Source organism: Triplophysa dalaica, chromosome 11, assembly GCF_015846415.1.
Source record: "Triplophysa dalaica isolate WHDGS20190420 chromosome 11, ASM1584641v1, whole genome shotgun sequence".
Classification (NCBI taxonomy): Eukaryota; Metazoa; Chordata; class Actinopteri; order Cypriniformes; family Nemacheilidae; genus Triplophysa; species Triplophysa dalaica.
Genome location: NC_079552.1, coordinates 10,989,400 through 11,003,244, shown reverse-complemented (window position 1 = coordinate 11,003,244; position 13,845 = coordinate 10,989,400). Strand labels below are relative to the sequence as shown.

The following is a 13,845-nucleotide window of genomic DNA, read 5'->3' as shown; positions in this document are numbered from 1 at the left end:
TAATGAGACATTAGGGTGGAAATGAGATCAGGGATTTTTTTTTACTACATTTCATTTAATTTAAAACGCAACTTAAAACTACAGTTTTATTACAACATTAATATTGTAAAATATATGTAAATATTGTAATTGAATTGTAAAGGAGTCGGACTACACAAGTCATGTCCTGCATTGAGATAACACCAGGCCAAACAAATTTCTCGTGGCACCAAATCCTGATGCTGAAAGCACTGAAATTATTGTAGCAGGGTGTCGCTTTGACTTCCAATATTTTAACTGGATTTACATTGTCAGCTAGAGATTAATATAAGGGGCATGTGATAAGGATAACCCATATAACGACAAACTGCACCAAAGTTAAATCTAATGCCATTTAACCCCCCCCAAAATCAATCTTTGAGCAATCAGAAAAGACGGCCAAGGATTTAAGTCCATTTTGCATTTAAACCAGATGCACAAGTCAAACCAGATTGATGTAATTAGACTTCCAGATTATCTTTAATATAAAACCAATTTTAGTCTTTTGCATTTCAAATACAAAGTCAGAGTTCTACAGTTTCTCCACGAAGCAAATCAAAACATTCACAAGTAAACAAATGATATCATAACATTCATTGTATATAAGGGCATGTTATTGACAACAGAGTACAGTGCAACAATCATCACTAGATCTTCTTTCCATTTCATCATGATTGTCCTGTTTAAACAAGATCCTTTTTTTACCTTCCATTCACGGACAGAAACATTGGTTCATAATGCAAAGAATCTCATGTTCATATCTCATAAGACGTCCAAAGCAGTTAATGAATAACTTACTGAAATCTATAAGGAGCCTCCCAAATCCTTGCCTTTGGTACTGAGGCATGATCATTATGCAGGAGACATTGTATTTCTGCTGGCAAAGCTTTTCCTGAGGGAGAGAAATAGATAGTGTGTGTCAGCCAACAGCCAACGTGTGCAATTCAGCACACCTGCCTATGTCCTTAACTGAACCAAACACAGCCACAAAAAGCCTTTAGTTCCATGACACAGTGCAGAGTTAACACCGTTGTACAATAAATTCTATCCTAACATCATTCATTCGACACCAACCATGCATATCTACATACATTAGCTGAATAAATAGTTATAATACCTTTGAGAAGTATCCAACAAGATGACAACCCTTCTCATCATTCCGTGTTAGAACATAGAAGAGGAAGGGCTCCACATCATAATACAGCGTCTTGTGATCCAGGAAAAGCTTTGCGAGCAAGCAAAGGTTTTGGCAGAAAATTTTGCTGATATTTCCATCAACCTGAACGAAGCAGAAACAAAACACAATGGAGTTATAGGCAGTTCATTGAAATATTGACAGGAACTCTTTGCTAGCAGAAAAAAAATAATTTGTTTAGTCGATAAAAATATGTACTTTTGCTTGTTCCTATTACAGTGAAGCATCTGGCCAGTTGCATGAACGCCTAATCGATTCATCTACAATATTTGTTTTCTTTTGGTTTTATCCAACCAGAATGGATGTTTCTGACAGAAGACTAAGTAACGCTTATGGGGGAAAACAGATCAAAGCCATTTCTATGAGGCCAAAAACAGCAAATTCACAGATTTATTAAAACACGTATGATTTCGAATTGGAATTACCCAATACACAGAACCATCTTAATTAAATTCATTCAAGCCTGGCACTCATTCATGCTGTTAAGATGCGTCTTTCAACAAGCTTGCCGTTTCACAGACTTTGATCTCTGGACATGCCCCTCTTGAACTCATTGCAAATGCAGATTAAATGAAATTAGGATGCGGATGAAGTCGTGCATGAAGATTTAAAAGACGCTACTGACCTCAAACACGGAGAGGTTATCCTTTCTGTAGATCTCATTAGCCGGCGGGTGAAACCACCCACATTTCTTTGAATGCCTCTGCAGAATGTCCTGGCTTTTCATGTACTTTAAGCAGAACTCGCAGAGATAAAGCTTCTGTAATCTGAAAGCGAGAGCGGCAATTAATTAAAACATGAAGAATGTGAGATGAGTTGCAACGTAAGAGAGGATCTCTAAATCACATTCTAGTTTACATACGCTTCAGGCTGCGAATGTTCACCTACCTTGCGTATTCTGGAGGGTATGGCGAGGAATACCAGGTTTGGATTTCATATTTCCCAAACTCAATCAGGGGAGGAGATTGTCCTTGATCGGCACCCGATTTCTGGTTGAAACAAAGGAAAAATTATAATTTAACATTCAAACAACGTTCATACAATGTGCTCTTTTAAATATTTGTGAAGACATTGTGAAGGCAGTTCCCACTGTCATATAGTTTTGCTGAACAAAGGTTACACATCCAGACACGACTGTTTGCCAGTGTGTCCCGGCTGAATGCCTGAACTCAACAGTAACACCCTCCTCACCTTTGATGCAAGCTCCTTGATGCGTCTAAACAATTTCAGATCTTCTTCAGCAACGTGATCGTTGAGTAAAGTCAACCTCGTTTCCTCTCTTCTTGAACACCACTCTGCGTTAAAAGCTGCGGGAGTTCACAAAACAGAACTTTAGATATTGATGCATGCAGATTTTAACATTGTTTAAAGACTATTAGCGCGCACTAGCTTGACATGACATTCAAAATCACTGCTAGCATGCAAATCATTAGTCATGAAAGGACAGCTGATAGGAGAGGCTCGTATCAACATTGCTGGCCAACACACTAACCTCAAACCTCTAACAACACATCACAGTTTGTTACTAGGCAACAGTGACCTTTAAACAAATGCTGATTTGTGCAGAGGTTGAGAGGAAACCAAACCAGGAGCAAGGGTCATTTGAAATGCAAACACTTTACATTAAAGTGCTTGTTACAAAATGGAAAAAAACATGAATAACTTTGGTTTGAGAGGCAGGTGTGAGCAGCATGAGGACTTGAGCAGAAAAACAAAAACACTTGTGGTGGCTTCAGAAGTAATTGAAGAAAGGTTAAAAACAAAAATGCAGAGAAATGCAGAGTATTAGCTGAAAGAAAAAAATCCATGTTATTTTGCTTGTAAAAATGAGGAAGATGACTAAAGATGAAAAAGCTGGTTGGCTGTTTAGGTCCCTGTGCTTACCATGGTTCGGATCAGGTTTAACTCTTCCGTCTGCCAATGTGGCCTTCCCTGGTGTGGTGTTCTCCCTCTGCGGGGAGGCCTTAAACCTAAACCTGCCTAGCAGCTTGTGCTTTCTCAAGAAGGGAGTTCGTTTGAAATGGAGTGCCGATTTAAACGGCCGGCCCCGCTTGGGCGGCCATCCTGAAGCAGAACTGGAAAGGGTTGCTAATTTACTAGCGAAACCCTTATTAATGGGCTTCTTTCCTTGAAGCTGTAATTGCGAGGTGGAAGCGTCCCGGGTGCGCCGCTTGCGCTTGGGCGGCGCGTAGCTTGGAAGTCCCTTTTGCCGGGACTGTCCCTGAGTGGTAAAGATGTGAGACAGTCCATCAAAGAGTCCCTTCAGCTGGTTGTTGCCTGGGAGGCTGCTTAGGGAGGGGCCGCTAGACTGGGAGGAGGAGCTGTGAGGGGAATGGGCAGAGCAGGGCGAGGACGAGTGGGCGGGGTTCAGGGAGATGGGGCTGTGTCCTTGCGAAGGGGAGGGGGTGAGGAGAACGCTAGACGGGGCGTTTAATCTCACACCTGGCATCAACGAGCTGGAATTGTGCTCGGACCGACGTTTCCGATAGCCTCGTTTCCTCGGCCTGTGCTGATCCGAGGAGTCCGACGCCTCGCTGCGCAACCGTCGACCCATGGGCGATGGCGTGAAAAATTTGGAAAGCCCATCAATGAGACCTTTGGTTTTCTTGTTGATTGGGGACAACGTGGTGAAGGTGGGAGTGGATGTGAGGGGGTCTGTAAAACATCTGCCGTCTGTGGTGGGTATAAAGGTGCTTGATGAGGGTGGGGTACAGAAAGTGCTTATGGAACCCCTACCATGCCGATCTTTTTCAGACAGCTCGATGAGCGATCCTGGACCACCCTGGCCAGACCTGCCAAAAAAAGAATACAGTATGTTTATTACGCAACATCTCCAGTGTGACAAAAAAAGCTTTGATTCCAAAGCCTGATTTCACAGCTTCGACAACACGTTCCACTGCGTCTATCGGTGCTTATCGAGCCCTTAGGAGGGATATAATCCCTGAAGTCGTGCTCATTTAAAAGCTTACTGACCCAGACTCACCCGTTGCGACTGATAGCATTCCGACTGAGCTTTACTACACGGCCATACGTTAAAAATAGACTTCCAAAAAAACACCCCAGGCTAAAAGTACACTGCAGAAGCCATGCTAATTTTAAACCTTTGGGTGTAAGGCTATGAAAACCTAGAAACCCTCTCAAGGCATTAAACAACATTCAAGGCTGCAAAGGACAAAAATCAGAGTAGGTCATCAAAAATAACTTTTACACGCTTAAGGTAACATACTGTTATGAGACCTAAAACCTTTAGCTTGCAGCATAACCAACAAGATTGAAACAGCTCGGACGAAATGAGTTCTCATACATCATTGGATGCGTTAGATTCTTTCTTGGCCTTCCTGGTTTTGCATATCGCCTTTTGATCTGGGCCGCCGCCTTGTGTAGCAACCGTTTTCCCTCCTGCTCCTTTGGCCTGCATACTTGGCAGATCCACATTCCTGGGGGAGGTCCAGGCAGACGTAAAAAAAAGAGAGGGAGAAACAAAAGAGAAAAGCATTTCAAAGATGGCTCATCATGTCTGCAGATATGACACTTTTCAAATATTTCTTTATAGTGCTGAGCTGAGATGACCCGCTGTGTCTCTCCATTCATTTCCACTTGCTACAGAAGAAAAAGAATAAGGCTAAAGAAAAGCAAGCTTTCTACAGGTAACTGTCAAACAAGGAAATGCAGAAGAATATGCGTTTATAGTTGTGTGGGTTTATTTTCTGACATGGCCTCAAGTCTACTCATCTCCTGCAGAGGATAAAATGAACACAAACTGAATGATAACCCCGATATTTGACAGCTGAATGTTTTACTGCAAGCGTGAAAATCTTGCATGTTATCTTCCTATAAAAAGGAAAATTCTGTGTATGGAAAACGCATCCCAAAACTGAGATTTCTGGTTCATATTGGCGAACAACACATTGCAATTTTTTTTTCAGTTTTCTTGTGATATTGACATGGATGACAAAAAAAACTCCAAAAAGTCAAGTCAAACATTACCCATAAAATATATGATCTATTATTCCGCATTTATCATACAAAGTATTTTATATAATATTATTATTATTAATTAATAAATATTAATATTATAAAATAATATTTGCTTATTTAGTCAAAAACGTAGAAATTCCTTCTTTACACACTACAATTCCTCATGACTTAATTTTGTTTTAAGAAATCCTAAGCTTTATAAATCCAGCTTTCCTGTAGCTCAGTGGTAAGAGCATGGCGCTAGCAATGCCAAGGTCATTGGTTCAATGCCAGGGATGCACATACTCCGACACAAATGTATAGTATAATACAATGTAAGTTGCTTTGGATAAAAATGTCTGCCAAATGCATAAATGAAAATGCTTTACTTTCAGGTTTAATACACTTTTAGACTCCACAGCATGTCTGTGTATATGCTTAAGTTGTGGCCTTCTTTCTATGGAATATGTTGGATCTTCTTACGACACATCCCTCCAGTAGTTACAGATATTCAGAACTAAAGGTTCTCGTAAAAGTAAGTAAAACGAACCTGTTCTGCTCTATTGAAACACTTTATGGTGCTGTTCCCTCTTTATCTTGGCACTTACATGCCCATTTCAAACAAACTGCCATTAGCTGGAAAGGACAAGCGCAGTCATTTGCAAGCCAGAGGCGAAGTCATTAACAACGAAAGAGCGAGAGACACACACACACACCAAACAGTGTACATATCATCTTACAATTATGTAACCAGAACTCTTTGTGTAATGGCACATTCAAAGAGCTTCACCCTGAGAATGGAAAAATCCACACAAAAACAATCGAACGCATAACGTACCTTTTGGCATTCTGGAGAGTGGCGGGTCACAACACTCCATGTGAAACCCCCTGTCACAGGAGTCACAGAAGAGCATCTCATCCTGAAGAATCCACACAAACACACAAAACATGTCAGGCACACAAAAAGCCCTCAAGACTCAATCCACACTATTACCATGCAACAACATTCGGGAGTGAAACTGTCAGAACAAGCAGATTCCTGACACTGTAAAGGATGTCAAAGTGGCACACAGCAGGAACTGGCCAAGGCCATCAATTTGAAAAGAAAAGAACTTACAGCATTCTTCCCCTGAATCTGACAGGAACTGCATGTTTTGCATTCAATGCATTGCCATCGCAGAGCCTTGACATTTGCAGTCAAACCAGCAGAGAACTTCAGACATGATGGATGGCCTTTGAGGAGAAATGTTGGAACAAAAAAAAGAAGACAGAGAGAGAGAGTCTTTAGAGCACGCTCAATTAAAAGAGCGACATTACCTAATCCTTTAACTTTGGCAGGAAACACAAAAGCCCTCGCTGAAACATTACAGGATAAATGTTAACAGAGACTTAATCAAGCGGAGAGAGAACATTCTCCAGCACATCAAAACGAAACAAACCAAAGATTCCCCGACTGCGGATCGGTTAAATATTTACACATGGCATCAACAATGCGAAGGAAGACTTTCGGAAATCTGTGTCCAAAAGCGCTGTATTATCAAACACTTCTGCGCAGCTAATTAAAGCTAATTTGATGTTAACGAGGCAGAAACGGTAAGAGCGTTCACTGTAATGGCACTCGATCCGTTATAGTCATGTAAAAGCATGCACTCCTCTCCCTCAGGGCTGCCAACCAGCTGCGGTTTACAGTGGAAGGCACTTTTCTATACTTTCACCAACACTTAATGAAATCCACCTCTGCGTTGTTAAGTCAAACTCAGCCATAAAAATGTCACGGGGAGAACAATTCCTCGTGGCATTTCAAAATCACTGTTCAAAACAAATTACACTATAAGAGCAGGTAATTTAACATGAACATGGCAATTCTGTCTCAAGGAGGAGGGTAGAAATAAATAAATGAAAAAGAAACAAGCAAGAGAATGTGAAGCGGGAGATGAAAAAACAACAGCTTACAACTGCACACCTTTCAGCAGAATCCATTAGTGAATGTGGAAAGCCTTTTGCCATTACTTTTATACAATAGACTATTTTTATAGCTTCAAAATCACTCTAGACTCCAAGCACCTTAAAGTATTTCAGCACGTTCTGGAACATAAACCATAGGGAGAAACTAATAATAACGCAGTATTCCCTATACCAATATTCCCAACAAGATTGTCTGCACAAATATCTCCGACATTTGTATGAACCATCAACAGCCTTCATGCTACAGATGCATTCTGTATGTCTGATATCAAGGGGACCTGGGAAAGGCCTTGTCTGGAGAGATTTATTGACTTCAACGAGCTAACTATTTTGTTTCTCGCAAGCCTCTCTGCTTCCTTAAAAACTTTGTTTTATTCATGAACTCTCATCAATCCAAGCTTCTTCAAAGCATCATCAAGCACCACCTTTGTTATTGTTTTGCAACCTCTAGCAGATAAAAATCCATATTGAGTTTTTAAGATTTGGACTATTTAATAATTCACAAAAACAAACATTTTCACAGTGTCAGCAAAAATACTGTGTTTATTTTTATCGAGGACTGTCTCCCTTCCGTCTCTCAATCTGTGTGGACATTTGGACATTACATCCGACACGTCACTTTCATTCTCCTCTGACTCACTTTAGTCTGAGACTGATCGAATCACGTTATGTAAATGACCTACACTGTCTATGATCAGGAAAATAATTTCAATACTGAACAATCCGTCTTATATACTTCACCCAAAAATGTAAACTATGTCATCCTTTCCTCACCTTTGAGTTGTTCCAAATCTGTGTAAATTTCTTTGTTCTGATGAACACCGAGAAAGATATTTGGAAGAATGCTTATAAGCAGACAGATTTCCCCCCAATTGACAGATTTGGAATAACTCGAAAGTGAGTAAATCATGACAGAATTTTCATTTTTCACTTTTTAACGGCTAGTGAACTAAACAGAATTTAGTCACCTAACACCCATCCTATCAACCTAAATATTGCTTCTGTCTTTCTGAAACTTCGTATCTCCATATTTTGTGATTTTTCTGCCATAAATAATTATTATTAGTTACTTTTTATGTTTGTTCACAGGGTTTTTCATATATCTATCGAAAAAAGTATTAAAAAGTGCTTGTTAACCTGCTTTGACATTATTGCCTCAATCACTGCTTCAATTGTGAGCAGTTAACCAAACATAGTCTCTTGTTTCAGCTGAACTCTTACTTATGAAGTCTGAGTCACACTTCAATAACCACCAAAAACATTCAGAGCTAGACGATAACTCGCTGTCGGCCAGTTGGCACAGACGTTGAGAAGATGCACTGGCCATATATGGACACGAGTCAGGCTGAGAGTTCAAACACGGTTACTTACCGCTGCTCCCACAGTCAGCACAGGACAGCAACTCCTCTGATCTCTTGTCTCGATTGGATTCCTTTGTGCCCAAACAGAAGCTGCATATAGGTATCGGGTCAGCACGGGGCTGGAACAGAGAAGACGACAAAAATGCTCATTTTTTAAACCGATTTGGACTTGTTTTGCTTTGAATTTAACAAGCATGAAAGCAACTTTTCTTTAAAGCCCTCAAACATCAAAGCAGCTGGAGAGTGGTACCGTTTACAAAGTCTAGATGTTTGACAGGATAAAACATTAAAGACGATCTACTGTAGCTAAACATTCGCATGGTGGGTGAATAGCTGAAGCGCGCTGCGCTTTAAATCATATTTTATACATACACAACAAGATTTATAACACCAGATCGACTATCATTTCTAAGACGAGACACATGAGAGGCATAAAAAGAGTGCAGATTGGAGAATAAAACATTTGGCATGTGTTTTCATTAGCTTCGTTTGAATATCGAGTGTCAAACTAGACAGGTGGTTACAAACCCAGGGAGCCGGCGAGTTATTAGCCGAGCGATTATAGAGGACAAATACATGGTGCCAAATATAAAGCAGCTTTTGGCAGAGTCAGGGTATGAACACAAGGACCCTCAAATCAATCTAACATCATTACAAAGTGAAATAAAATCGCTGTGTGTTAGTGCATTTTAGCACTCAAATGTATTTATGCAGAAATATATATTAAGCGAAAAGAAAGCAAACATTTTGGTCAGATTTTCAATAGGGGAGGGCGCCAGCAGGGATCTGGCAATATGATATTATATAAAGATGTAGGTCATAATTTGATATTATTCCAGTCTTTTAGTCCCTTGCTTCTCTTTCATCTCCACTGGACGTCTGTAATTATATTCTTACCTCATTCTGTGCAAGAATATTTGTCAAATAAAAAATAACTTGATTTTCACCCGCTCACATACGATCTTTGAAATGTGGTTAATCTAACTTCCCAAAACAATTTGTGAGAAAAAGGAAACTAATATCATGGTATCATGAGGTAAAAACACTGCCATAATTTTCACGCCGTAAATTAAATTCTCCAGGATTAGCAGATCCAGACCCAGAATCCATGACATGTGATACACCACAAACAACGGGTGTCCAAATGTCCCCCATGAAATCAGTTTGACTAGTGTAAAGATTACATTCCTCTGTTGAAGTCAAAACAGCAGTCCTTTAAACAATTAAAGCCATGCAACCGATAAAAAGATAAAGGATGTCCAGCAGGATGTTTCCTCATGACTGTACGTCACAACACGCCGCCTCACCGTATCGCCGAGCGCCGTGACACAGCGCTGAGCTTGTGTAAATATTGGCAATGGGATGTTATACAACAGCGCGAGGTGTAGTCAGTGCCCTCCAAGCGAGGGTAACGCAAGGTGCTGATGCCAAAAGAAGATTACGGGGAACTGAACAGGCTCAGTGAATAGCTCTGGAGATAAGACTGTATCTTTCTTCCCACGAAAGCCTGTGGCATGCAGGATTCTTGTAGCGGAGATCAGAAAAAGGTTAGGTGGAATCTTGACGAAATAGTCTGCCACCATACCCTCATGTCTCCAAACAGTCGCAACTACATCTCAGCACGGGTTGTGTAAGCCTGTTCAAGCTTTGAATTCAGCATTACACAATGCTTGCGATAACACACCGGTCTCCTGAGAAGTGGGAACCAGAAGAACTTGAGAGTAAACAGCCGAGCGATTCGGTTTGACTCGCTCCCAAAAGGCTTGTCAACGAGAGAGCGATCCGTCGGGGACTGCGTATATCAAATGCAGATGGGGTATTAGAAGATGGAATAAAACTACATCTATTGGGTATGTTCTCTACACCATCTCAAGAGAACCACTCAGACTGAGATCCCCGCTGTGGCGTGTTGATAAATATGGAGTGTCTGTTCTGGTGAGAAACCTGTTGAGAGTAATGCTAGACTAATTGTTTTATGCAACAGGCAATCAATCCCTGGCCTATTAATCATTTTGGCAGACCATCAATTTGCAGATGGGTTATTCATAAACATTGCAAGTTTTCATTTAAGTGCCAATTGAAAGGCTCCAATCGATGGCCCCTGAATGATACGCACGCCTCTTCACGCGAACGACGTGTCGGTTCGAGACCGAAATGAATGTGTACTCATAGCATATAAAGGCTTTCTCTCCCCGAGGGCAACGTAATCACAATCCACAACAAAAATCCAACCATGCACATAATGCTTGACCTCAATTGCCTTCAAACAATACATCTGTATTCATGCACAGGAGGGGCAAGCACAGGCACTGCCGTCTGATAAATACAAATAACCCCTCGACTGCAGCTCTACATGCGACATCATTCAGAAACAGCGGTAAATTGATTTCAATGGTAGAATTCCATTGGATTATTCTACGCTCTTATTTACTTACACTACACAACTACGTATTGATGCTCGCATTGAATGAAAAAGCATGGCTACTTATAAAGCCTGCTATGTTTGACATTAATTTAGCATGTACTCGAATGCACAGATCACACCCATGTAAGATAAATAAACATGCTAGCAGATTCTCAAGTTCATTTCTTTTAAAACTACTCGGCGTAAATATGACTTTTGGAATGCTTAAGTGTCACATAAATCCAGCTGGACAAAACAAACCCTTAATCCACCAGAACCAGACCTACGGTCATGTTTTCTTCCCAGTGTATATGATACGGCTATTATGAGGATATTATACTTAACAGTTGTTGGAGGCAATCATAAAGAAGGACATTTTTACAACTACAACTAAACACATACAAATTTAGCACCAGGGCACATTCCTAATCCGGTGTGAAAACAAATATGTGCTGGTTGGTGACTACACCCTGCTGAATACTGTGACAAATACGCCATCTGGAATGTTTGCAAAGGAACATTCTCAGCATTCCCATCTAAACCAGCTACAAACAAAATGTGATGTAATCTCTGAGAAAGGACAGTTCCACCGTTCCAAGAGGCAAGAGTCTGTACTTAAAGTGGTACACTCATTGGTAGCACTTCATTTTACAGTCCTGTTTCCAATGTGCATACGGTGTATTTGTTACAGTAAATATAATAACTGGGTAAAAACTAGGTACTAACCCTGAACCTAACCCAAAACTTATACCGTGTAGTTACCTTATATTACCCAGTGCTTTCTTAGGTAAGTAGACTATAGGTACACGTACGTTAAAATGAAGTGCAACCCCCTCATTTCACAACGTGAAACATCTCATCAATGGCACCACCACAAATGCAACACCCGAGCATTCCCAGTCATTCTGTCCACTAAGTGGAGCTAGCGTGCATTCACAGCAGAATGAATTAAGTCATTTGGAGTGGCTGCACTGGGGAAAACAAACTGTAAAGGTACAAATGTGCAAAACACTGTCTTTGAGCTGCATCAAGATTGGATGCACTGTGGGCCTGCAGCTGCAGCTCGTTGTTTTTGCGATAGTGAGAGAAGTTGAGTTGTGTTTGTTTTCTCATGGCATTTCAGTGATGGATGTTATATAAGTGACTGTTGTTATATGAACGGTGGATTAGTGTTGTCAAAAGTCCCGGTACTTCGGGTCCAAGTCGGTACCTAAAAATTAAAAGTTGGTGGTACCTAATTTTCATAAGACCCGGTAGCACAGACGTACCGGGTCAAACGGGTACCGATGGTCTGTCTGACAGGTTGTCAGTCGGAAACTTTTTATAGACAGAATAAGACGTGATGAGCGGATAAGCGCGGCTCCAATCCACAAGAGATGTGTGCAGAAATACTTCAGATTAAAGTCATATTACGAAGAAACAAACAGAGTTTTGTGGTGAAAGGAGGAAACATCTGGATTTATTTGAACAAGTTCAAGCGGTAAGTTTCCAATTCTGTTAGCATTTGCATTATGAATGTTGTATCATATGTTAAGTTAAAGGTTACATTAAAATAAACGTCCCTGTTTGAGTGTAAATTTGTTAGCACCAATGCTAATCCAGTCAAGTGTCCTTATTAACCATTTAATGCCTTTATAAATGTAATGGAGCAAAATAAATGGGAGGATATGATAGGGTTTTTACATGACCTACTTTAAAGAGGCCTATCAGAAATGTTTGTGCTAGAAATTAAACAATATGTTTTTAACTAGAAATGTGTATGTCTTGGATAGATAACCACCAAAGGTTAACAAACACAAATTTATCTGTTGTAATTATTATTACCTTAATGTAAATAAATCTTGTATAAATGCATTGAAAAACTGAGGTTGGTTTCAATATTGCATCTGCATGTTTGTTCAGTCAGTTGACTTACTGAAGTTTATTCGTTTTGCCTTATACAGCAGCAGACTTGGGAGGATGTTCATCAGCATCAGCAGCGAGCACACAACAGTTTCAACAACAAATAACTTGGCATTGCTTTTTATACATTTATATTAACAATGAGCTTTGTTGATAAAATTGTGTTTCAATTAGCATGTACTTGTGTTTTGCATTTGTACAGACATTGATACAGAGAACCGTGGATTTTAACGGGTATTCATACCAAATACTGACATTTTGGTACCATGACAACACTACGGTGGATTTTATATAAATGGTGGATATAACAACGGATTTGCAGATCGTTTAAAAACTGATTGATGGAGCAGTCTCAGCGGTAAAAGATGCCGGACATGAATTGCACGCGGTAAGTGAAAACAAGTCATATGTCTATGTTTTCTTGGCAATTGGTGCGTACGTGCATAATGTAATCAACACAAATTTATACTGATTCAGCAGTTATGAAGGGATAATGCGATGATGTATTGTGTGCTCGTGATTTAGTCCCCCTCCAGCAAACACGACCAGGATGTTGTCAGTTTTCTAAAATAATCGTACAGCCTATCTATCTTTTATAAATGTGATTAAATTAAATACTCTTCGAAGAAACAAAGTATAGGTACTCAATATGAGGTTAGCAGAAACTGTTTTTTCAACTGGACCTTTAAAGGAACTACCTTTGTAGTCAATGGTGTCCAAGAACTGCTTGGTTTCAAGCATTGTCAAATATCTTTCTCTTTGTTCATCAGAACAATAAAATTTACTCAGATTTGAGGGCGAGTAAAAGATGACAGAATTTTTATTTTAGGAAGAACTGTGACTTTAAGAGACGCTTGACATTGTTTTGTTTTTAGCAGAGCCATTGAGAGAGAGAGTTGCATCAACTCCGTTGACTCCAATTGACAATTTATTTTAGAGCAATGGGTGTTCATAGAGTAGTATTGCAATGATCTGCTGTTAAACAGACCAATTGAGGTAAACTTTTAACTAATTTAAAGACGCAAGTCATTTAAAAAATAAAA

General features: G+C 40.0%; 1 protein-coding gene across 6 annotated transcripts in view; it reads right to left on the bottom strand.

Moving 5' to 3' along the window:
* Positions 1–13,845, bottom strand: part of kat6b (K(lysine) acetyltransferase 6B) — a 34,163-nt gene that overhangs the window by 9,150 nt on the left and 11,168 nt on the right. For all 6 annotated transcript variants that reach the window (XM_056760144.1, XM_056760145.1, XM_056760146.1 and 3 more), the window contains exons 3-12: positions 8,507–8,615; positions 6,288–6,403; positions 6,009–6,090; positions 4,518–4,650; positions 3,098–4,005; positions 2,405–2,520; positions 2,102–2,202; positions 1,839–1,980; positions 1,136–1,297; positions 817–910 (exon numbers count right to left, since the gene is read on the bottom strand). In XM_056760144.1, coding sequence (XP_056616122.1) covers positions 817–910; positions 1,136–1,297; positions 1,839–1,980; positions 2,102–2,202; positions 2,405–2,520; positions 3,098–4,005; positions 4,518–4,650; positions 6,009–6,090; positions 6,288–6,403; positions 8,507–8,615 — 1,963 coding nt within the window. The remainder of the gene's footprint in view (positions 1–816; positions 911–1,135; positions 1,298–1,838; positions 1,981–2,101; positions 2,203–2,404; positions 2,521–3,097; positions 4,006–4,517; positions 4,651–6,008; positions 6,091–6,287; positions 6,404–8,506; positions 8,616–13,845) is intronic.